General features: G+C 43.3%; 1 protein-coding gene across 2 annotated transcripts; it reads right to left on the minus strand.

Moving 5' to 3' along the window:
• Positions 1 to 287: 287 nt before the first annotated feature.
• On the minus strand, positions 288 to 18887 carry fn1b (fibronectin 1b). 2 transcript variants are annotated; one of them, XM_019357120.1, is made up of 46 exons: positions 18546 to 18887; positions 18209 to 18334; positions 17852 to 17983; positions 17478 to 17609; positions 16992 to 17129; positions 16762 to 16908; positions 16496 to 16663; positions 16105 to 16287; positions 15753 to 15929; positions 15172 to 15327; positions 14926 to 15054; positions 14648 to 14791; positions 13447 to 13568; positions 12495 to 12663; positions 12237 to 12413; positions 11998 to 12126; positions 11818 to 11907; positions 11534 to 11728; positions 10465 to 10743; positions 10093 to 10356; positions 9902 to 9996; positions 9496 to 9664; positions 9197 to 9283; positions 8827 to 9018; positions 7848 to 8126; positions 7445 to 7636; positions 7261 to 7350; positions 6295 to 6561; positions 6057 to 6173; positions 5809 to 5970; positions 5565 to 5720; positions 5336 to 5452; positions 4871 to 5140; positions 4590 to 4777; positions 4416 to 4503; positions 4143 to 4322; positions 3967 to 4056; positions 3224 to 3412; positions 3022 to 3111; positions 2200 to 2636; positions 1980 to 2118; positions 1721 to 1882; positions 1509 to 1634; positions 1304 to 1410; positions 1114 to 1206; positions 288 to 985 (listed from the first exon to the last, which is right to left on the minus strand). In XM_019357120.1, exons 1-46 carry the CDS (start codon positions 18685 to 18687, stop codon positions 908 to 910), a joined length of 7359 nt encoding a protein of 2452 aa, XP_019212665.1. In that variant the 5' UTR covers positions 18688 to 18887; the 3' UTR covers positions 288 to 907. The 2 variants fall into 2 exon arrangements, with proteins under 2 accessions (XP_019212665.1, XP_013127089.1); XM_013271635.1 differs by lacking the exon at positions 7848 to 8126 and having other exon boundaries at positions 18546 to 18886.
• Between the last annotated feature and the right edge of the window lie 4216 nt (positions 18888 to 23103).

Raw genomic sequence — 23103 nt, forward strand, 5'->3', positions numbered from 1 at the left:
GCAGTGAGTTGTTCAGCAAAATTGAACTTGCATGAAAGAAATGTGGTTACAGTTAAATCATGATTCAGCAAGGGGAGCAATACATTTTTCACATGGGGCCAACCAGATATGGATAAATGAATAAATGTAAAATATGAATTATGAAAAACCTGAAAATGTAAGTGTGACAAATATGCAGAAAACTAAGAAATCAGGAAGAGGGCAAATATTTTTTTCCTGCCATTGTAAGTTTATTGTTGGCACCTTAACCCACCCCCCAACCCTAATAAGAAAGCGAAACACTGTGGTAATGTTTAAGAATCTCTCCAGCTTTATTAAAATAAGGGACTTCTATTTGTCATCGGTAGAAACACTTTGGCACAAAGTACAAAAATAGAACAGTTCACATTCTCACATCCTTGTTCAACACATTCACACGATGAGATCAAAGGGATAAATTAGAACTTCAGAATGTGTCAATCACACACAGTGCGACCCCTCTGTAATGAAAGAGGGGCTACAGAAAAGAGAAGCACATTTTCGAGGACAGTTTCAGCAACACTGGTAACAACTACATCGACATTTTTTTAGCACAGTGCGTACTTTATGGGTTTTGGTCAGGATACAATTGAAAAAAATTTAAATGGGAAACAAATGTCAATTTCACAGATGCGTAAATCTGACTGGACAAGTTCTAAATAACTTTAGAAAGTGGGGTTTTCTATTTCTAATACATCACAATTTCAGAAGCCTGGCAGTCGACAGTGAATAGACTCAAGTGAAGATTAATGATGAGGGGCAGCAGGGCAATGTGTCAGCAATGTGATAAGGCAGTTAGTTTGTTTCAGTCACAAACAGCGTGGCTTCTACAAGGTGAGACAGCAACTGGACGGTAAGGGAGCAAAGCAGAAGTCGGTTGAGCAGCTCATCATTCCCGAGGATTGTGAGGAACGTGTGCATCTGCCAGCAGTTCAGGCCGGAGGCACTCGATGGGGCAGTGAATGTTCTGGAGGATGAACAGTGGTACAGTTTAAAACTTTGACACGTGCAGACTATTACGCAACAGATTACTGCAATTTGAAAACTGAAATTTACAGTTTATATGTCTTCTGATTTTCAATACATTTCACTCACTTTGCGCAGTGTGTTGTCTCCATATCTGATAGGCTGCAGCAGACCGACATCGACATCACCACCTGGTCTTCTGCAGTTCTCGCATCGCCAGCCCTAATAAAGTCAAAAAAAGCATTTAACCATGCCCTCCATTCCTCTGGATGATGGCATATGATGTAAAGAGAACATGAGGAAGGCTCACGTGTCTTACCTGTTGTCCTCCAAAGCACGTGCAGGTGCAAATAGAACCCAGGTACTCCTTCTGCCACTGGTTGCCCACCCGGTAAGTTTTGCCATCATCGTAACACGTGGACTCATCTGCGTGAGTAGATATTTGGGTTAAAAATGACACGCAGCTCATTCACTTTGTAACACAGCCACAGAACATTTCAACTAAAATGTTAAAGAGGCCTTACGTGGTTCGCACTTAAACTCTCCTTTGCCGTTTCCTAAACAAGTGCAGCTCATTACGTTCCCGTTCTCTGAGCGACGGTCCCATTTCTCTCCAATTCGGTAGTTGTTGCCATTGTCGTGGCACCACTCTGAGAAGAACATACATAAACCGAGTGAAATGTATTCAAATTCCATCTATGTCCACGTATTGGGGAAAGATACCCTAAAAACCTACTAGATGAGTCACATCTGAAGTGGCCGCTGCCCAGGCCCAGACACCTGCATGACAGCTTGAAGCCTGTCTCAGACATTCGCTCCCATTCAGCACCGACTTCATGATGGGTGGCAGTAAAGGCATCGTAGCACGTGTCTTTATTTGAGGAATCTCCCTCTGTAACTGAAGGAAGAAGAAAGTGGGGAAAAAATTAGCCACAATGAGTTTCATTCAGTTTCCTTTAACAATATATCCAGATACATCACAGCTGGAAGCTTACTTGTGTTTCCAGCTGTCACTGTCTGCTCCAGAATCTTGTGTTTGAGGGCCCCCAGGACTGCCTCCACAATAACGTTATAGTCTGCTCCGGGAGTGAGTCCTACCAGGGTAGCAGTAGTGGCTGTGCTTGGCAGGCGGACCTGGATAGACAGGAAGAGATCATAGCTTATTCTCATAAATGAGAATAATGAGAATAATTGAATCATGGACTGGCCTCTTACCTGGAACATCTTCTCATTTAGCTGTGTGATGGGATCACAGGACACCAGGTAGGCGTTGCTCTGCCTGTAAGGCTTCCAGGAGACGGTGGTCTGAGTTTGGGCCTCCAGCGGCACACTTGTCTCGTTAAAGAGTATGGGTCCAACGGGCATGTCTAGCTTCACAATGGGCTTTCTGCGGCCCTCTGCATCAGGAAGGGGCACAAACACCAGGGGCTCACGAACTTGGCCATAGGGAGACAGTGGATTCCGATTATGTCTGTTGTCTCCATTGTTGTTGTACTCTGTGTACTCCACATGCTGACTCTGATCACCAAACCCATCCTGGCTATTGGTGCCCACTAACTGGACGTTGTTGTCCAGAGATTCAGGCACATCCAGCCTGCCATCTCCAGGGCGGTTAGGCTGGGGCAGAGGCAAAGGAAGCAAGGGGTCTTGAGCTGGCGGGAGAGACGGGGTTACGGAAGCAAGCAGGTTAGACGAGGGGGAGTTAAAGCAGAACAGCTCTAACACATCTCAGCCAAAAGGGATGACGGATACGCAGCAATGCAACTCACTGCAAAGTGTGTCATAATGCACTATTGCAAACACACGAGATATTTTGAATGACATTTGCGAGGACATTCAAAATAACAAAGTGGGTATTATCGTTTTAGATTTTGGATACACACTTGATCTAAAGCTCCATACAGCTCCAGCTGAGCAGATGAAAGCTGCCGTTCCACCCCTTAATCTTACCAGTAACTGGCTCGAACTCTGAATGGATCCTTTTTACTTTCACATTTATCACCATACAGAGAAAAAAGTATCAGTATAAGTACTCACGAGTCCTGCTCCTGCCCACCAGAGGTGTGCTTCTCTGCGTGTTTTGGATGGCGATGATCTTGATGATGTACTCCGTGTCTGGTCTTAGATCTGAGCAGAGGAAAGGAAAAGTGTTGTTTTTTCGTTAAATGAACGTCCCGCGCCTAATTGGTGTGTCAGGATAATCCTGCGTGAAGCTTTAAAAGTCAAATAAAAGTACTACCATTTATGGTGGCGTAGTTTTGGCCAGCGTGGGGTCTTGGGAAAAGCTCCTGTGGTCTTCCTCCCGACTCTTCATAGGTGACATAGTATCCTGTGATTTGCGTGGCAGGTGGCTGCCAGGTGAAGGAGATGGAGTAGGGGGTCACAGACGTAAACTGCAGGTTGGTGGGCGCCTGGACCAGCGGGGCGGCTGTAAGGACAAATACGGTTGTTAAACTGGCCGAATGCTATTTTTTTCTCTGTGTGTGCACACTAGGATGTGACCTGTGTGAGGCTGAAGCTGCATTTGTTGTGACTTAACCCTATATCAATGTAAGATCATATAAGCAGCCTGGATTTATTTTGTAATTTTGGCTGTAAAATTACAAATTATTTCTCACCCTAACACTGATACATGCATGCATTTTTGTGACCTCTACATCACGAGTGTGATTTTTTAATCTTTGAAAAACTGATGTACACAATCAGATTAAAAGTGCAAAACTGTCAGAGATTTAGGTAACCTCAAGCTGCTAGCCCCAAACAGGTCAGGAAACCTCACATGCCTCTGCCTCTTCTAGTTGCAGTTGTCTCTTGAATTACATAAATTAAGGAAACCTGGCAGCAGACTGTGATGTGTACTATGCAGATCAGTGTACTGTAACATTATGTAATGATAGAAATCAAAAACCAGAATATTACACTGAAATTAATATTTGTTAAAAAAAAAAAAAAGCAGTTTTTAAACCTGGATTTTTGCATTACCTGTTTGAATACTGAGAGTGAATGGGGTGCTCCTTGTGTTCCCACTCAGAGTGTACAGGTTAACAGTATAAATAGTGTTGGGCTGCAAACCTACAACACAAACACACACACTTTAAAGCAAGACTGAACTCCAAAATCACTCTTTAAGACCTTAAATGCGTTAAAGTGTGGCGTACCGGTGAGGGTGTAGCTGTAAGCTTCACTTGGGATGGTCTTGGTGACGGTGGGATGCGATCTACTCTGGGGACTGGCTTCAATAAGGAATCCAGTGAAAGGTTCCAGCTTGGAACGCCAGGTCAGCGTGAAAGAACTATCCGTTACTTTGGTGACACGCACGCGGCGAGGAGCGCTCAACGCTGCGTTGAGGGGAAACAGAAGCAAACTTAAAAAGATCTGTTACACCATGAGTGAGGTCTGCAGACGTGTCTATTTATGGCGCAGCACGTTACCTTGCAGTGTGGTGGCTTCTGCCTCCGCTGGTCTGCTTGTGACTGTGTTCTTCAGAGCGTAAACCTGCACCTGGTATGTGGTTGCCACCTACACAGTACACAGACACGCACCTCATATTTACTCACTGACCCATTATGGATCCATGTAAAGATTCACACATGAACTCTGCTCACCATGAGCCCTGGCACCACAACACGAGTGGTGTCTGGAGCAACGTTCATTTCTCTGTGAGGGCTGTTGATGTTCTTGGGGCTCACGACTACACGGTAGCCGGTCAGGCGTGCATCTGGAGCTCGCCATGACACAGTGAAGGAGGAAGGATTGACCTCTGAGATCGCCAAGTTGGTGGGAGCAGGGATTACTGAAGTACAAAGACACAGTGTCAGGGCCAAAGTATTAAGATGTGGATATCAAATGGAGACAAATGCTTTGATGTATTTCTGCTTAGCGCTACCTGTGGCCTGAGTTCCCACCAACGGTGAGCTGGGTGTTCGGTCATGGAGGGCAATGACCTTAACAGTATACTCTGTTCCAGGGCGAAGGTTTCTCAGCACCACACTGTCCTGGTCCCCTCTGGGTGCTGGGCGCAGCTCCCTCTCGCCTTCCTCTGCACTGGTGTACAAGACACGGTATGATGTTACTGCACCGTCTGGGCTGTCCCAGGAGATGCGCATGGAGGTGGAGTCGATGTCAGAGAAGGTGAGCTCCTTCGGACGGTCCATAGCTGCAGGAAAAGAGGAACAGAAAGATTCTTCAGTGCTAAATAGCTTTTTCCTGTTGCCTTTGGAGGAAATTTACCTGAATTTCCTGTAGCAAAACTGCCTTAACTGCCAAGTTTAGCTTTAACATGGTGCAAGGGAATCAGGACAATTAAAGTTAGAGCTGAAAGAGAAGTGAAAGTGAATTAAGTGAGACTAACCAGTGACTGCATTTTCTATTAGCGGGGAAGACGGCTGTCCATTATTGCCCAGGGCATAGACACTCACAAGGTACTCGGCAGTTGGCATCAGACCTGTGAAAGTCACCTCGGTCTGATCTGTAACAGGGGATCAGAAAAGGAGCCGATAAGGAGGGGATGCTGTGTTGTGAAAAATTAAATCAACATGGCAATCTGATTGTGAGCATCTGGCATTCCTTGCAGGCCTTACCAGGAGCCAAATCCTCAGAGTAGGAGGGTCCCAAGCCATTTTTGGGAATACTTGTGACTCTGTAGCCTCTGATTGGTCCCCGAGCAGGAGACCAACGTACTGTGATGGCATTGTCACTTATATCAGCCACCCGCATGTCAGGGGGGGCCTCGATATCTAAAGGAACAATGGATAAAGCTTTAGATTTACCATAAACACTGAACATTAAGTTGCTTTTCAGAAAATTTTTCCCGTATTTCTGTACCAGTCCTGTGTGTTATATAGACGGGGACACTGGTGGCAGGGTTATCGCCTCGTCCACTAACTGCATAGACCGTGATGGTGTATTCTGTGCCGGGATTCAGTCCGGTGATGGTGGCAGTTGTTTGAGTGCCTGGGACATTAATCTCCCGAGGAGTCTCGCCACCTGAGAAGACAGTAAAGAAGGCCCAAGTGTTAAACTTGTGTGCCTGACATTAGAGGAAACCAAGAATGCAAAAAAAATGTACAGACTTGTTCCTGCATAGGCGATCCTGTAGTTTCTCACTGAGATAGAGGGAGCATCCCAGCGTATGGTGATGGTGGTTGGGGTGGATCCTGTTACCACTAGGTCAGTGGGCGAATCAGAGACTGAAAAGCATTAAATAACAGAATGGAGAAAATCACAGAGGATAATTATGGAGAAAAAAATTCCATTAAAACAGATGAGGAATGATCACGCCCACTAACTAAAAGAATAGGTGAAACTCACTTGTTGCCTGTGTGCCAGTCAGAGGCTGACTCTCCTGGTTGCTGCTCACAGCATACACATATATCATGTATTCGGTTTCAGGTGACAGTCCAGTCAAAGTGTAGTGGTTTCTGGTTGGGGGGAGCCTCTCATCCTTGGCATGTCCACCACTGGTCTTCTGATAGCGGATTCGGTAGCCCGTGATTCTTGCCAGTGGAGCTTGCCAGTGAACTGTGAAGGAGTCGGTCCGAATGTCGGAGAAGTCCAAGCCAGTCGGGGAATCCAGCGCTGGAAGAAAAATGTAGTGAAAAACTGAGATACATTTTCAGTTACATACAAAGATAATGCCAAATACATTCTTTCTAGTAGAAATAAGCAAACGTTAATGTAAAATATCTGAAATGGATCAACTGATATTAATAAAAATCTAACAAAAAGTCACCAAATGCAGGCAAGCTCTAAACAGATTAGGTAACTCTGGAATAAGAGACAAAATATTTATTGTTGATATTATTTATAGTAGCATTGTAGTTATTCTGTTGTAGTTTATTCTGCAGGTCAAATATGAATTATCTGAAAATTTTGCAGTTGTTTTGAAGCTTTTGGAATTTCAGATGTATCCATCTAGTTTTTCATATTTTTTGAACTCAGATAGGACGAGTAAAAAGTAGATCTGACTGAGAATGTAAGGATAATACACACTCATACGTCTTGTCAATCACACTGTATTCATACTCTCGTTTAACACCCTTTTTACCCTAATGAACATTATGCCATATTAAATAAGTCCAGAAACTAGTGACTGAGATAATAAACTAATAACAGTGAAGCGAGAATTGGGATCTTTATAGACTCATATGCTTCTTTTAAGTTTCCCCCTGCCCATCATTAGAAAAATGATGGACATTTCAGACTCGGGGGGCTACATCCATCTTGTATTTGCAGCACCCTCGGTTCTTCTGTGAGGCCACCTGTGTACATACTCACTTGTTTTTTGAGTCCCTGTGGCTGGTTTACTTTCTCGTTCACCATACACACACACCACACTGATACGATAGTCAGTGTTGGGCTGCAGGTCTGTGAAGATGATTGGTACAATTAGTATTGTTCGAGATGGAGCAGTATAACGCACAAGTCATTTTGCCTTTTCAAGCCTCTGAGGCCTTCTTACTTTGCAGCAAGTAGGTGTTGGTAGCTCCTCCAACATTAACCTCCTTGATGTCATTATCAGTGGATACAGGGTGATAACGGATAACGAACCGAGAGATGTCGTTTGGTGTGGCAATTCTGGGGACTGACCAAGTCACCCTAATGTGGTCAGGGCCCACTCCTCCAAACTGCAGGTTGGTGGGAGCTGGAATGGCTGTAAAAATGAGGGGTTATAAGCTATAGCTATCACTGGTAACGCAATGAGGTTAAGAAAATAAAGGAGAACTTCTAGTGGCACAAAGAAAATATCACAGAAATGATTAAATTCGGATATTTACTGCAGTGTGACACACTTAAAAAAGAATAAAGGTGCCTCAGATCAAGACCCAACCCCTCCCCAGTGATGGACTGAAAGAATAAATCACCAGCATGCGTTTGCTTTGTGTGTGTGGCCGGCTCGCTGTCCCCCTCTTCTGTAATAGTGAAGATACTGATGTCATAGTCCACACCGGGCTCCAAACCACGAATCGTGTAATAACCAGCAGATGCTTCCACCATATCTTGAAAAATTGGCAAGCTCTCGCCTGAAGCTACTACCACTATCCGGTAACCAATAATGGTAGTACTGTTCAGAGGGATCCAGCGTAGGCCAATGGTGGTGTCAGTAATGTCGACAAAGTCAATTTGACTTGGTGCGGGGATGTCTGAAAGGGTTAGGCATGTTGCAAAGCGCAAGCAAAATTAGACAGACAGAAAAGCCCCAATTATTTCATTGGTTATATCAAGAACATTCATTTAATTCCCAATAAAGCATTCAGAGAACCTGAGTATAACAGTAACCATGCAAGACAATTACACATAACTGGATTGGAAAACATTCAGAATTAAAATTATAATTAAAGGTAAATATAAGGCAGTAATAATACTACTAAAGGACGTGCAAAAAAATCCCAGAAATATTCACCCTACCAACTGACGATTTCCATGCAAATGGTCAGTTTGCCAATAATCATGCTAGCAGTAGATTATAAAAAAGCTGCATTAGACATTTGAACCAAAACTGAGTTTAAAAAACACTGACATTTAGATTTAAATTGGTTGCCAAATAATGAGCTCCAGCACACAGTCCCATGTCTACCAAATGTGCAAATGGGTAATTTTTTCGCTAACTTCAAAATGTGTGTATTTTTGTACATAATGACATTATTCTTCTCTCTAGTGGGTAAAAATTAACTAATGCAGCTTTAGTTTCTTTTGAAACTAGGCCAAGCTCTGTGGGGATGGGAGTAGCAGGCTCCATTTTCATCGAATGGGAAAATTATGTCATTTGTTCCTCACAACGAACCAGATACACTAGTCTTTGTGGCTTTCTACCACGTGTAAATGACTTCCTGCGGCTCCTACCTGTGGTGACAATAGCGGACACAGGAACGCTTTCCACGTTGTTCTTGGTAGCGAACACGCTGATGTTGTACTCCATACCCAGAGTCAAGTGCTCTAGAACGACTGAGGTCTGATCAACTGCAACAATCTCTTCAAGGGAGGATCCTCTCTGGCCATTGGTTGGTCTGCTTGTCACTCGGTAGCTTGTAATACCTGCAGAGAGACGGGGAATATAACAAATTCAAAAACTACTATTAGAAATCAAAAGGAAATACCAGGAACAGCTTTTTGTTCTGGTGAAAAGAAAAAAAAACTATTTGAAGGCCAAGGTCTAGAGACCTTCTGTGATCCAATGGGCTGTCAGTGCGTGGGGAGCAAAGTCAATATTTACCTGGTGTTTTGGAGGCTACCCAGTAGGCTGTGAGAACTCCTGTGTTCGGGTTGGACTCAACTCTGAGGTCAGTGGGAGGAGATAGAGCTGCAACAAGAAACAGCAGACTATGACGCATTGAAAAAAACTTCAGGGCAGCAAAAAATGTCTGGCACAAAACCACGCCAAATGGTTTTAACGGCATCAACGGTATCAAATCAACCAGATGATTGGTTACACAACTGGTTTTACAGTTGGTTTTGTTCAGCAGTCACCACAGTGCCTGTCTTTTTATTTGTGAAATAAAAACAGATACGCACAAGTGACAACATTGCGGGTGATGGGATTTCCGCGGTTCTGTCCATTGTAGATGGGCTGAACACTGTAGGTGTACTGAGTTCCTGGAGTCAGACCATCTACATAAACACGTCCTGAGGAAGAGGTTTCTTCTCTGGGAGACTCGCCTTCCTCACTGGGCAGCACAGACAGCTGGGGAAATAAAATGGACATGAGAAAAACTGGAGAATACGCTTAAAAGAAAAAAATTATTTAGAAACAATTAGCAATGGCCTAAAATCTTCCCACACCAGAGGGTACATATCGGGCTCTTTTGCGCTTTACGGTTCTGCTATGTTCACCAGCTGGTTTCTAAATGTGCTTGGACACTGCTTGGAGATAAGTAGTTAGTGAACAGCTCCAGTGACTCCTTTAATGTAAAGAGCTAACCTTGTAGCTGAACCTGCGGACGGGTATCCAGGTGACAACGATCGAGGTGTCGGTAACCTCAGTGCTGAAAGTGGGAGCATTTCCCATCTGGGGAGCTGTAAGAACGGGAGGAAGGGGGGGGACAATATTTTAAAATGATTGCATCATTTTATTCCCGTCTTTACTGGTGTTCGGTTTCTCCAAATACCGACCGGTGGTAAAGTATGTGGTGACGCCCTCGCTGAGCTCATTTTCGAGATCAGAGTGAAGGGTGGCAGTGTACTCCGTATCTGGACGTAGATTCCTCAGTTGGTACTGGGTGACCCTGCCTGGGATCCTTTTTTCAATGGGACTTGAGCCTTCGATGCTCAGGAAAAGGCGGAAACCACTGACAATGGCACGAGGAGCCTCCCAGACAATCAGTGCGCTGTCAGGGCCGATGTCAGTGAAGCGTACATCAGTGGGTGCATCAGGTTCTGGAGGAGGCAGAAAGCATAACACATGTAAGGCAAAAAAGATCTGTTATGTTTTGGATAAAATCCCTGCGTTTATGTATTTGGGCCTTTTTCCAAAGTGGCACTTACTGGTAGCCTTTTCTCCTACAAGAGGCTCACTCTCCACTCCGCCGCTGATGGTATAGACGTAGAAGCGGTACAGCGTGCCTGGCTGCAAATGGGTGATCTCAGAGTATGCATTGGTGGAAACAGGCAGCCCCAGGGGCCTTACGTCAGTGCCATCGGACCCAACGGGGGAGAAAGTGACTCTGTAACCTGACACCTCATTGGGTGGACCGGTCCAGATGATGGTGACCTTCGTATCCGAAACCTCGTAGAACTGCAGGTCTGTGGGGGCTTGGACCACCTCTGTGGAGAGGAGAGCGCTAGGTTGACTAACAAGGGTCACAGTCAGACCTTAGAGTCTCCTTAGGAGTGTTTTACTATGTCATGGGTTACGTTTGGAGACAGAGACGTGAACTTCATACTTATTTTATTTATTAGGCCCTAAAGGTAAAAACATAACCTTTTAAAAAAATAAAACCCATACCTAAGTTATATAAAATAAGTATACAGAGTTAAATATGCATTATTAGGTGCAAATATTACTGCTGCTTTTTAAAAATCTTTAATTTAACTGTGCTTGGCTTAGATAAAATAGATGCTGTTAGCTTAGAGTCTAAAACGGAAATCCATTTAAAAATATTCTCAAAGATATTTGAATGATTTATGAATGATTTATGAATGCATCCTTGCCTTTCTAAGTGTTTTAAACTAAGTTTAAAGAGGTCGCTGTTTTGCGAGTGTGACTTAAAAGAAGTCATCTGAGGTCCATAATATTTAAGGAGACAGGAGGAAAAATATTACAATGGTATGGCTATAACCATAAAAGCACATTTTGACAAAGCCATGTTTTGACAAGCACTCTTAACTGAGCAGTGAAAAGCCCTTTGTAGGGCCCTATAAGGAATCTCCAGCTGCAAGTATAAACTGAATCTTTTCAGCCTTCACAGACAGCCGAAAGGCTAAGAATCACCTAAAAAGAATCCTGAGTGATCTAAAGAACAGCATATTGTTCAAATGTTTCACAAAAAGAAAAATTAAGTTTTACAGTGCTAACTCATGAATTTATTCTGTTTAAAAGACATATTATGTGTACCTTGCGGAGGAGATCCAGCAGTGTTGACCTGTACAAAAACAGGCTCACTCTCCTGGTCCTCCTCCACGGCGTAGATGCTGATGTTGTAAAGCAGACCGGGGCGAAGGTCAACCAGGGTCACGGACGTCTCTGACTCTGGGAGGGTCAGCTCTGTGCTGCTGCCTTCCACTGATGGTGTGTAGACCACACGGTAGCCTGCAGGCACAAGTATCGAGTTATACACACAGCCAGGATAAGGAAAAGGATTTATATCTCAAACAAATACAAAATAAATGGTTTGTTACCAGTAATAGGAGCCTGAGGTCTGGACCAGCTGATTCGGATGGAGGTTTCTCCCACTTCATTGACAACATGCCTAGTAGGTGCGTCAGGAGCTGCCCGAAGGATGAGAGGATCGTTCTTTCAAAAACACTGCATGACTATGAGCGTAACATCACAACATTGGAGAAGAGAGCTTCTCCTACCTGTGGTCTGTGAGGTAGTGAGGATGAGGTTGGGCTGCCCCTGATTTGGGACCTCAAAGACGCTGACGTTGTATCTGCGTCCAGGCAGGAGATTACTGATGGTGACAGAGGTGGATGTGCGAGGAACATCTGGAACACAGTCATAAGGTAAGTCAGAACTCTATATAGTAAAAACCGAATTGATCCGCAGGCAATATGGAGGCATTACGGAGGCTTCAGGGATGGTCAAAAGCTCTCACCCAGAACTTTAGGCTGGGACCCCTCCTCACTGAGCTCATACTCCACCCTGAAGCCAGAGATGGTTGTATCAGCTGATGTCCAGGATACAACAAAGCTGTTTGAGGTGATTTCTGTCACAGACTCGGAGGTGTCCAACACAGGAGGAGGTGCAGTCGTCTCTCCCTCATATGTCTCCACTTTTGAAATTAAGGAGCATAGTGTTATTTTAAATATTTCTTTAGATGTGCTGCTTTGGTGTAGCTGTACAGCTTACTCACAGGAGCCAAGGTTAGTAGTGAAATCGAAGCGTGTGACCTCCCGGCGTCCATAGTTCTGAATGCTGATGAGCTGACCCTCATATGTGATGCCTGGACGGAGTCCGCTAATGGTGTAGGAGTTGATGTTGCCCGGGATGGTGACCTCTCTCCAGGGAGAACGGGTGTTTTTCTGCACATTAGCGATAACGAGAGGTTGACGAGTTTAAACATTTTAATATGTGAAGATAAAGAAGAGGTACTCAACAAGAACTTAGGAAAAAAATGGAGCTTTAAACATCTATATTTACTTTATAACAAGGTAAAATCCACCTGTGGGCAAAGAGAGTGTTCTGACTAAATAAATCTTTTAAAATGTTTGTTTTTTATTATATAAATTTTATTCATGTCTTAATAAAAGGGTGTGCAGTGGAGTCATTAATTAGCTCTGGGAAATAAACCTGTGGTCTGTATATATTGGACACTGGGCAGCCATTCAGTGTCAGCTCTTCCATTAGGAGTATGTCAACTGGCTTTGAACTGTTAGAAAAATATAAACTTTTCAAGCAGGTTTTAGACTTTGAGTGGCTTTGCTGCCCAAGAAATACAGTCCAAACCCATAAAGCGGAAGCTACTTTGACTTCAGTTGAAGTTCATTAACATCTCAACCTGCCTCAAGACCTCTTTGAGGTCTTCAAAGAGAAAAAAAAACAACACTGGATGTTTATCTTGGAATCTGCTAAAAACCTGTGTCTGCGTGTACAGACTGCAAAGGCAAGTAAGTTTACTCTCTAATCACTTTGTTTGTTCAACCTTCAGACTTCACCAGAGGCACTCACCCTCAATCACAAATGTATCCGCCTTTACTAAATGCTACTATTCAGCAAAATTAAAGCCCAATTTTGAGCAAAGAAATACGACTTGCTTTCATTTCTGTAGGCAATTTGTAAAGGAGGGAAGCAAAAGTGAGACTCACAACTCTCCATTTCAGGATGTACTGGGTGATCTGAACAGATGATGGGGCGTTCCACTGAATAGGGCGAGAGTCGGACTGTTTCCCAGCCTCTGTGATGATCACCTGGATTGGTCTGCGGCCATCTAAGCAGAAAAAAAAAAAGATTTAGGAGAAGACATCAGGAGAGAAGGAAAGAGCAGAAGTGAGAAGATTTTTTTCACATAATTTAACAGCATTGTGTGTAGGGAGTGTGGGTGAAAGTTGGCTACTTTTTGGTGAGTTCCGTCAGAGGGATTCATTGCTCGGGGACAGAATCAAACCACCAGACGATGCTAAACCAGCTCAAACACCCACAGACATTTTCAAGTCAGATATAACGTCTGCATACTATATTCATCACAGTTTATCTGGTCTCTGTTCCCTAGGGAAGATAGATAGATAGATAGATAGATAGATAGATAGATAGATAGATAGATAGATAGATAGATAGATAGATAGATAGATAGATAGGATAGGAAGTGACTGCCTTCTAAGCCCCTCACCCTCGTTCAGCAATTCACCTTGTTCCAGCTTTGCAAGTCAACAAAACATCATTCAGCGACAGACAGGGTAACTCCAGCTTGCCAAAATTTCAACATCTGGCAGACTTTAAAGTTACACAAAAAACAAGAAACCCACAAACCCCCGCTTCCCTCCACCTGTCTGCCAAGGTTAGGAGTAAGTGGGAGGAATCAATAATGAATGGGAGTTCGTTTAGTACAGCAAACATGAACTGAGCACCAAAATCCATATAGGTCGATGGAAAAGCTAAAAGAAAAGACTATTTGAGAGAAATTGTAAAAGAATTTGGAATACACCTCTCACCATAAATACTTTGTATAATGGTACCTTGAAGTGATGCAGATTGTTAAGATTCACTGAGCTTCAGACCGATGGTTACAAATGAGAACCGCTTAGGTTTAGGCTGTTTTTCAGGCTAAATTTTGTACCTATTTGTTTATATTCTGGCTCATGTTTGACCACAGAAGTCCCTTAGATGCTGAAGAAACTATTTTGAATAAGTCGATCTGGCCACGATGGAACAGCTAAAATGCCAAAACTAAGCATTCAGAATGGTAGTCTAAAAAAATCAAAGGGCGAGAGTAGCTACGCCCATCTTTCATCTTGTACTCTCTACGACTCAGAACATGTGGACTTTTAAAACAGAGCTGTGCATCTTTACCTTGGTAGGTCTGCTGGGGCTCGCATCTCATTTCTCCAATCCCATTGCCATAACAATAACAGCGGTAGTAGATGCCATGGATGGCTTTGTCCCATGTCTCTCCGATCTGATAGAACGTCCTGGTTTGTGGTTCTTGACACTGATCTATTGCAGAAAACACAAGGAGACAAAAGAGTTGTCAGATGGGACAGATGACAGCGGGGTTGGTTTTCTGAAGCTGCAGCAGTTCTCAGCATTTAATCCCTAAAAAGCCAATCAGCAATGAGCCGTGAACGTACCGATAGCGTCACACTTCCAGTATCCACGTCCTTGTCCGAAGCAGGTGCAGTTCATCATGTAGCCTTGTTCGTGGCGCTTGGTGAATTCCTGGTTTACTTCATAGGTCAAACCATCAACGATACACTGATCTGGATGTACAGAGAAAAGACAGGAAGATGAATTCACCTTTTATTTAAAGTTTCACATTATTCGGAGAGTATTTGAAGACAAAATTTAAAAGGTTTTGTTAGATTTAGCCCTCTGACCTAAAAGCTGTGAGTAAGCAACACAGTTCCACTCCCCACGGCCATTTCCCAGGCATGTGCACTGCATCATGTGACCCAAGATGTCATGGCGTTTGTCCCACTTGTCGCCCACACGGTGCATTACTCCATCAGTGGTGGCGCATACCTCTTCATGGGCTGATTTAAAGAAAGAAACAGAAAAAAGCTATCAGTGTGTTGGTACATGTATACATTCACACGGTGCTGCATATGTCCAGACACAGAGTTTTTCTTGGTCCACTTCAACCCAGAGTTTGTATGTTACTGTTACGTAACAGCCTTAATAGTGTCATCACTCTCCCATGACCTCTTTAAGCACCAATTATTTACTCCCCAATTGTCTACAAGTGAACCTTGCAACCAAATCGTCATTATAGTCTGTGAGAAATGACTTGATGAGAAGAAGACAAAAAGCATTTTGTGCAATCGGAATGAAAATGGAAAAAGCAAGTTAGGGTCATTTTAAAATGCCATTCTTTCTAGACATTTAAATGCCCAACTGTGTTATATAACAATATACCAGTTCAGTACCTTCAAATGAGAAAAACAGCAAACACACTCACCAGCCATGGGACAGAATCCAAAACGCTGTTCTGAATCATAGTCGTAGGTGGTGCCACACCATCTCATGTTGTCACGGCGCCCATCAGTGGTGCAATCGGTGTAGTTGCGACCGCTATAGAGGAAGGGAAAGTGGCACAGGCCCCCGTTGGAGTTCCCACCCCGTGTTGTCACAATTGCTGGATTTAAGAAAGTACACATACAAGTTAATGCATGCTTATCTGGCTCTAACCACACAATTATTCGCGCAATATTTATTATGTGAGTGGCAAAACTAAAGATGCTAGACAACAGTAACTGCACATCAGTTTTTTGGGGAAAGTCGCAGTTTACATCTATGTTCCTGAGTCTCACCATTCTTTTCAGTGCAGAAAGAGTATTGCTGGTCTCTCTGATAGTCTGAGGTTGTAGAGCACCACAGCTGCCCGTCTGAACGTCCATCTGAGGTGCAAGAGTAGTAGGTCTTCCCCATGAAGACAAAGGGGAATACACAGGGCTGGCCATTAGAGTTCCCACCGTACACCTGGTTCCTGGCCTCTGTGTGAACAGGAGAGGGAGGGTGGGAAAAATGACTTCAGTATACCAAGCAAAGAGTAACATGAAGAGCTGAATGGAGCCAACAGAAAAGTGCAAAAGACTGCAATTTCTCTGGGATTGACTCCAGGAGCCACTTGAGCCAGCCTCAAGTGGCTCCCCATAGACTTCTGTATTAAAATACCCAATTTTATTTGCTTTTGGTACACACCCCATTCTTGACAGCTGACTCCATTGCCCAAACAGGTACAGAGCATCTGTTTGCTGCCCTGGTTTTTGATCCAGCGTTGTCCGTCGTAGTAGTAGGCTCCAGAATCTGTGCGGCAGGTTCTCTCAGCGGGAAGCTCAGGCTGCCGGACTGGGGTCAACACGACTCTGGCTGTAAACACATTTTAAAAGACAACCAACATCAGGTCTGTTAACAGCGACAAGCTCAGAGCTCTTGTTGAGCACTGGTTTCTGATTTTCAAGTCTCACCTCTTCCTGAGCTGTGTCCTTCACACTTTGATTCTCCTCTGCCGTTTCCTAGGCACACACACTGCAGGCGATGTCCGCTTGTGTCAGTCCTCGTCCATGTGTCTCCAATACGGTAGGACCTCCTTGTCTCCTGGTCATTGCAGCGGTCTGGTTGGTGTACAACAGTGGTTAGTAGCTGCCCCTGAAGAAAAGCTTGTGTTTGTGCTTGTGTATGTTTGGATTCTGCTTACTTATTGAGGTGCATGTGATGCGTCCATTCCCCTCGCCCATACAGGTGCAGTCCAGCATCATCCAGCCTTGGTATGGCTTCTCCCAGGTGTCTCCTACAGCATATGTGGCAGCTGCGCTATTGTCGTAGCACCTTTCACCTGCAGAAAAATAAACAAATCTTGATTTACTGAATCTGCAGAATCTAAATCACACTGGGAAATTTTGTTTTAGACATAAACCAAACAAAAATCAATAGCTGGAGTGAAAGATGAGCAAATCAGAGGACATGCCGTCTCACTCGCTTATCTTGTTTGACTGGACTCATGTCAAATATTTGCAGTGGTATCAAAGAGTCACGCTTCTGGGAAATGTGTGTGTGTGCATCCATGTTTGTGTGTATGATGAATATATAAACTTTGATCTTTTGCAATATTTTACATTTGTCTGCTTTTCAGAGTTGATATGTGAAATTTTCTTTTCTGCCCTGCAGGTGTAATTACGCTCACCAAGAGGTTTGCATGTCCACTCTCCTTTGCCATTTCCAAGACACACACACTCCAGCATGTTGGCACCAGTGTCATGAGGCCTCTGCCAAGTGTCCCCGATTTTATAAGACCTCCCACCATCGTGGCATCGATCTGTGAACGACAAAATGTGGACTTGCTGATTTCAAAGACCTCTTCTATATGCGAGATGGCACACATATACAAATTCTGGTTCAATGATTAAAACTTAATTTCAAGAATAAACTGAACCATGCAGAGATATTGCCATGTGTGTCATGCACTTTGGCGAAGAAAAAACTACCATGCTAAGACATACCACTCCACCACATTATGCTGTTTCAACAAGGTTAGTATTTAGTATTCTAGGAACTCACGCGCTATTGTGCAGCTGATCTTGCCGGAACCAATGCAGGTGCAGTCCCAAGTCATCCTCTCAAGTAATTTCTCATAGGTTTCACCCACCTGGTATGTCCGCTCATTGTACTTATCATAACAGGATTCCTCCACTGAGAGAAAAAATCAAACAGCAAAAAGTTAAAGAGGCTCTTACTGAGAAGCTGTTCTGGAGTCTTCTCTTGCTGCGTAAAAGCGCACAACATCTGTGCCTTTCTCCGTGTATTCGTTGCTTTTTGTGTGTATTTTGTTTTGTTTTTCTTTTTATTATTTTCACTTGTCGGGATCAACACAAGAGTCGTGAAACAAGTGATAGTGCACTACAAAGACGCACTAACCTTCAGGCTTAGTTTTACACTTGATGCCTGCTGCTCCCCTGCAGGTGCACACCAATGTGCTACCAAGGTAAGGTTTCTCCCACTGTTCGTTCACTCTGTATGAGCGACCGTTTTCCTCACAGCCGACTACAAATAATATATTATTAAACATTTTAACAGTAGAATGAACATTAAAGTTTTTGTTTGCTGTGGCTCACATGGAAAGAAATATATCGAAATCACGTGTTTTTTTTGTTTGTTTTTTTCATTTGACACAAAACGCACTAGAAATCTCTTTCTAATGCATGACGTTACACAGTCAGGGCCCCTGAATTCAAGAATAAGTTCTTGTACCAACCTGGATTAACAGCCGATGAGTCATGAAGCTCGGGATACACCTGATACTGGCCAGTTTGTCTTTTGTTCTTCTTTGGCAAGCCGTGAACTGCGCTGCTTACGCACAGCGCAAGCAGTAACCCTGTGAGCGGGCTACCCTTCATTTTATGGAACGGAGATTTCAATGAAAAGCAGAAGAAACTTAGTTTATGAAAAAAAAAAGCAATAGCAAAAAAAAAGAAGCAAGTGAAGGATTAAAGGGCTTGGAGAGAGCTGGTTCCTGCCCCTTATTCTCAGCTACCTCGGCTGCTCCTTCTCGGCAATTTACTGTGCCGAATCGCAGCTGGTGCGCCAGACCTAGCAGAGGGCTGCGCGCTGGTTTTATACTGGGACCGCCACAGCAGCAGAGGAGGGGTTTAACAGGAGACTGGAAGACCCGCCCGACAAAGTGTGAGCAATACTTATATTCCTCATTTTGAAGAAAAAACAACAAGCAATGAAGATAAATAAGCTTCTGTAATCTGTTCATCTGCACACATGCTACCCTGTGTAGGGTTGGGAAATCACGCTCAGGCGCAAAAATTCAGTGCAAGTCTTACATAACCGCAAAAAAGAAAAAAAAAAAGAAATAACATTTGTTATAATCCCAGAATTATACAGTAATGGCCTCATGTTATAGTTTCTATAACTCCCACAGCATTCTCCTATCTGGATTTGTGCAGCTATTGGGAACAATGGATCTAAATTATGAATTGAACATATTTTACATTAAATTATAATAATTTTTAAAAAAAACTGCAGTATGTGAATTTTACCCAGCTCGGCACAGTCGATGAGTAACAAAAAGTGGAACTTTATGCCTCCACCATGTCTGCTCACGGATTTCACAGACATATATTTTTGTCCATGCTATAAAATCCGGCATAATCATCATTTTTTTCTTCAGTGTTACGTAATTTTGTTTAAATTTTATCTTTATTCCTAAAACTGATGCTTCTTTTCGAAAATACTTAAAAGTAAGTAACTTTAAAATACCATAATACTTAAAGGATTAAATGGATAGGCCTACTGCTATTTTTCTTTTCTTTTCTTTTAAATTATGTTCTTCTAAATGTTAAGAAGTATATTCATCATTGGATGCACATATGGTGTTTTATAACCACGTTCTTTTACCTAATGAAATCATGTTAACCCAAATGTTACCAAATTACCTCAAATCTGGTGTGATCCTGAGGACTCTAACACACTTATCTTTACTTATATATATATATATATATATCATTTCCATGGCATGAAATAAAATATATATATTCATATTAAATATTTCAAAAATGAAGTGAAATAACATTTCCAAGGTGGGCGGAAACAGTAAACCAGAGCACATTGTGCTGTTTTGGACAGGTCAGGAGAGCAGCTACTGTGTGCGCGACTGCGGACTGTAATAATTCCTGTCTCAGGTTCAAGGAACAAGTTATGCCAGAGGACTGAAGAATTAAACAGCAAACAGATGTTTTTTGGGAAACAGAGGAAGAAAAACAGCAAAAGCCAAAAGCACAGTGAGTGCAACTGAGTCACCAATCTCCCCTGTTTGGAAAAAGCCTCTGAATTCTTTCCAGTTGTGCAACAGCGCCAAAGCGTGGAGACTCGAAACACCAGAGAGTTTCAAGCGGCGAGCCTTTAAGTGTTACTTAACATTAACTTCCATATTCACTGCTGTGCAACAGGTTTCCTGAACGTGCGCTCATGCATTTTCGGGAGGGTGATCCTGGTGTAAAAGAACGCATAAATATTTGAAAGAGAGAAACATTTACTCCACAGAGTAAATGTGCATTTTGGGTATGACTTAATTTCTTGGGTTGTTATGTCTCTGTCAGATTTATGAGCTGTCTCTGTCAAAGCCCCTGGAAGGCTGCCTGGCTTATATCATCTCTTCTTTGCTCACTGTCTCTGTTTTCCATACATAAGATCTATTTTGCAGCAAAGATTTATCTCTCACGCTGGTTATTTTCACAGCGATTTCTTTGTTCCCCAGAATGATTTGTATTTGAAAGCTCAGTTGGAAACCTCATTATCTCTGAAAGCTGGAACTGCTGGGACTGTTTTCTAAAGTATGATTGATTTAATTTAGTGTCTGTCATCTTTTTCCACTGATATCAAAACAACACTTTCTTACACAAAGGTATACAGTTGAAAGCTAGACGGGGGGATGTGGAACATCTTCACTGCATTATCACCTGACAAACCTGTATTTGTCTAAAAAAAGCCCACAGATTTAGATCACCTAAACAAGTATGTACAACTTGATGTATGCACTGCACAATATTGTAAAACATCAAATGTTGAGCTTTCCTAAACAGTGTTTGCAGTTTTCTAACTTGTATTTTTATTCCCAAGAGTTTGTGAGAAGACCTGGGAATTTTTTTTTCTCTTTCATGGTAGAAAACAGTTCACTCCGTGAGACAGAAATCTGCCCCAAGTCATTGTTAGAGTGATATGTTTCATCCTTATAGCCACATTTACAGAAGGTTGATCAATATTGGAATTACTGGAATACTTTTTAGCTTTACTCAAGTTAAGTCAGCATTCGTTAAAATATGTTCAACACGATTCGTTAGTGTTAGAAGATGGTTACACTGTAGTTGAAAAGGGATAGACATGGTCAGCAACAATACTCAGGTAGGCTGTGGTGTTTAAACAATGCTCAGTTGGTACTAACGGGCCAAAAGTGCACCAAGAAGATATCTCCCACACCATTAAACCGCCAGCCTGAACTGTTGATACAGAGCAGGATAAATCTGTATTTCATGTTTATGCCATTGTGGACTCGCTTTCCTGTTCTTAGCTGACATAAGTATCGCCTGGTGTGGTCTTCTGCTGCTAAAGCCCATTTGCTTCAAGGTTCAAGGTGCCACGCATTCTAAGATGCTCTTCTGCATTAGTTAAAAGGAGTCGCTATTTTTGAGTTACTGTTGCCTTCCTTTTCCTTTTTCCTTTTTTCTGGCATCAACAAGCCATTTTCACCCAGAGAAATGCCACTTGGTGGATATTTTCTGTTTTTCAGACCATTCTCTCTAAACCCTAGAGATAGTTGCACAACAGTCCCAACAAATCACCAGTTTCTGAAATACTCAGACCAGCCCATCTGGCGCATAAATCTATTTCAAAGTCACTTGAACCAACTTTTTCCCCTATTCTAATGCTCAGTTTGAACTTCACCAGGTTGTCGTGACCATGTCCACATGTCTACATGCATTGAGTTACTGCATTAGTTGAAGGGGACATCCATCCATCCATCCATCCATTTTCTTCCGCTTATCCGGGGCTGGGTCGCGGGGGCAGCAGCCCAAGCAGAGAAGCCCAGACCTCCCTCTCCCCAGCCACCTCCTCCAGCTTATCCGGGGGAACACCAAGGCATTCCCAGGCATCCTTGTCAGATGCCCGAACCACCTCAACTGGCTCCTTTCGATGTGGAGGAGCAGCTGATCTACTCTGAGCCCCTCCCGAATGGCTGAACTTCTCACCCTATCTCTAAGGGAGTGGCCAGCCACCCTTCGGAGGAAACCCATTTCCACCGCTTGTATTCTCGTTCTTTCGGTCACTACCTACAGCTCGTGGCCATAGGTGAGGGTAGGTGCGTAGTTCGACCGGTAAATTGAGAGCTTCGCTTTTACACTCAGCTCTCTCTTCACCACAACAGACTGGTACAGCGTCCGCATCACTGCAGCCGCTGCACCAATCCGTCTGTCGATCTCCCGCTCCCTTCTCCCATCACTCGTGATCAAGACCCCGAGATACTTAAACTCCTCCACTTGGGGCAGGGTCTCGTCCCTGACCCGGAGTGGGCACTCCGCCCTTTCCCGGCTGAAGGGGACAGTGAGTGTTAAAGGTCCACAATGCAGAGTTGGTCAAATCTGTCCTGAAGGTTTCTGACAAATCTGTACAAAATCCAAAGGGTAGAAACAACAGCTTGTGAACTATTTGTTGCTAAGCTAATCAGTTAGTTGCTCTGTAGCCTTAGGTTAAGTAGACAAAGCTGGTGTTAATTTCCTTATTAATTTCCTCATCTAATTATTCTCTGTTGAACTACTCAAACTAAAAGCTATAAAATGTGAAATGAAGTGTTTTGTGTGGAGTTTCCTTCTCCAAATCTGGAAGGATTTTTTTTTTTAAGGTGGACCAATCTGTAACATATGTACAGCCTTCTAGTACTTGTTTGTAATGCGTGGTTCTCCACCCTGGCTTCACCAAACTGTGTACAGCCAGTTTGGAGAAAGAGAGCCAAACGCCCACAGCTGGATGGAAAAACTGGAGAGATGAAATACAGGATAGGGGTGTGTGTGAAATGATAGAGAAAGATGGAAACGAAAATGGAAAGTGTTTGAAAAGAGAAAGCTGGAGTGTAATATGTCTGGCTTATAGACTGGAAGAGTGAAGGAGGAGATGAGCAGCAACCATGACTGACTGACTGTCACACCCACTTATGGCTGTTCTTCCACTGTTTGCCTTCAGCTCTCTGCCTGGAATGAAATGACAATCTGAACATGAAGAAGGCGCCGCTCTTCTAGAGGAATAAAAGAAAC

This window comes from Oreochromis niloticus, linkage group LG1 (genome assembly GCF_001858045.2).
Source record: "Oreochromis niloticus isolate F11D_XX linkage group LG1, O_niloticus_UMD_NMBU, whole genome shotgun sequence".
NCBI classification, from domain to species: domain Eukaryota; kingdom Metazoa; phylum Chordata; class Actinopteri; order Cichliformes; family Cichlidae; genus Oreochromis; species Oreochromis niloticus.

What these genes read in the sequence shown, in the direction of transcription:
- fn1b (XM_019357120.1), bottom strand. Translation starts at nt 18,687, where the DNA reads ATGAAGGGTAGCCCGCTCACAGGGTTACTGCTTGCGCTGTGCGTAAGC. An exon ending in GTCCCAGCCTAAAGTTCTGG is followed by an intron (nt 12,127 to 12,236) that starts GTGAGAGCTTTT and finishes ACTGTGTTCCAG; the next exon opens with ATGTTCCTCGCACATCCACC. An exon ending in CACTCTCAGTATTCAAACAG is followed by an intron (nt 3,413 to 3,966) that starts GTAATGCAAAAA and finishes TTGTCCTTACAG; the next exon opens with CCGCCCCGCTGGTCCAGGCG.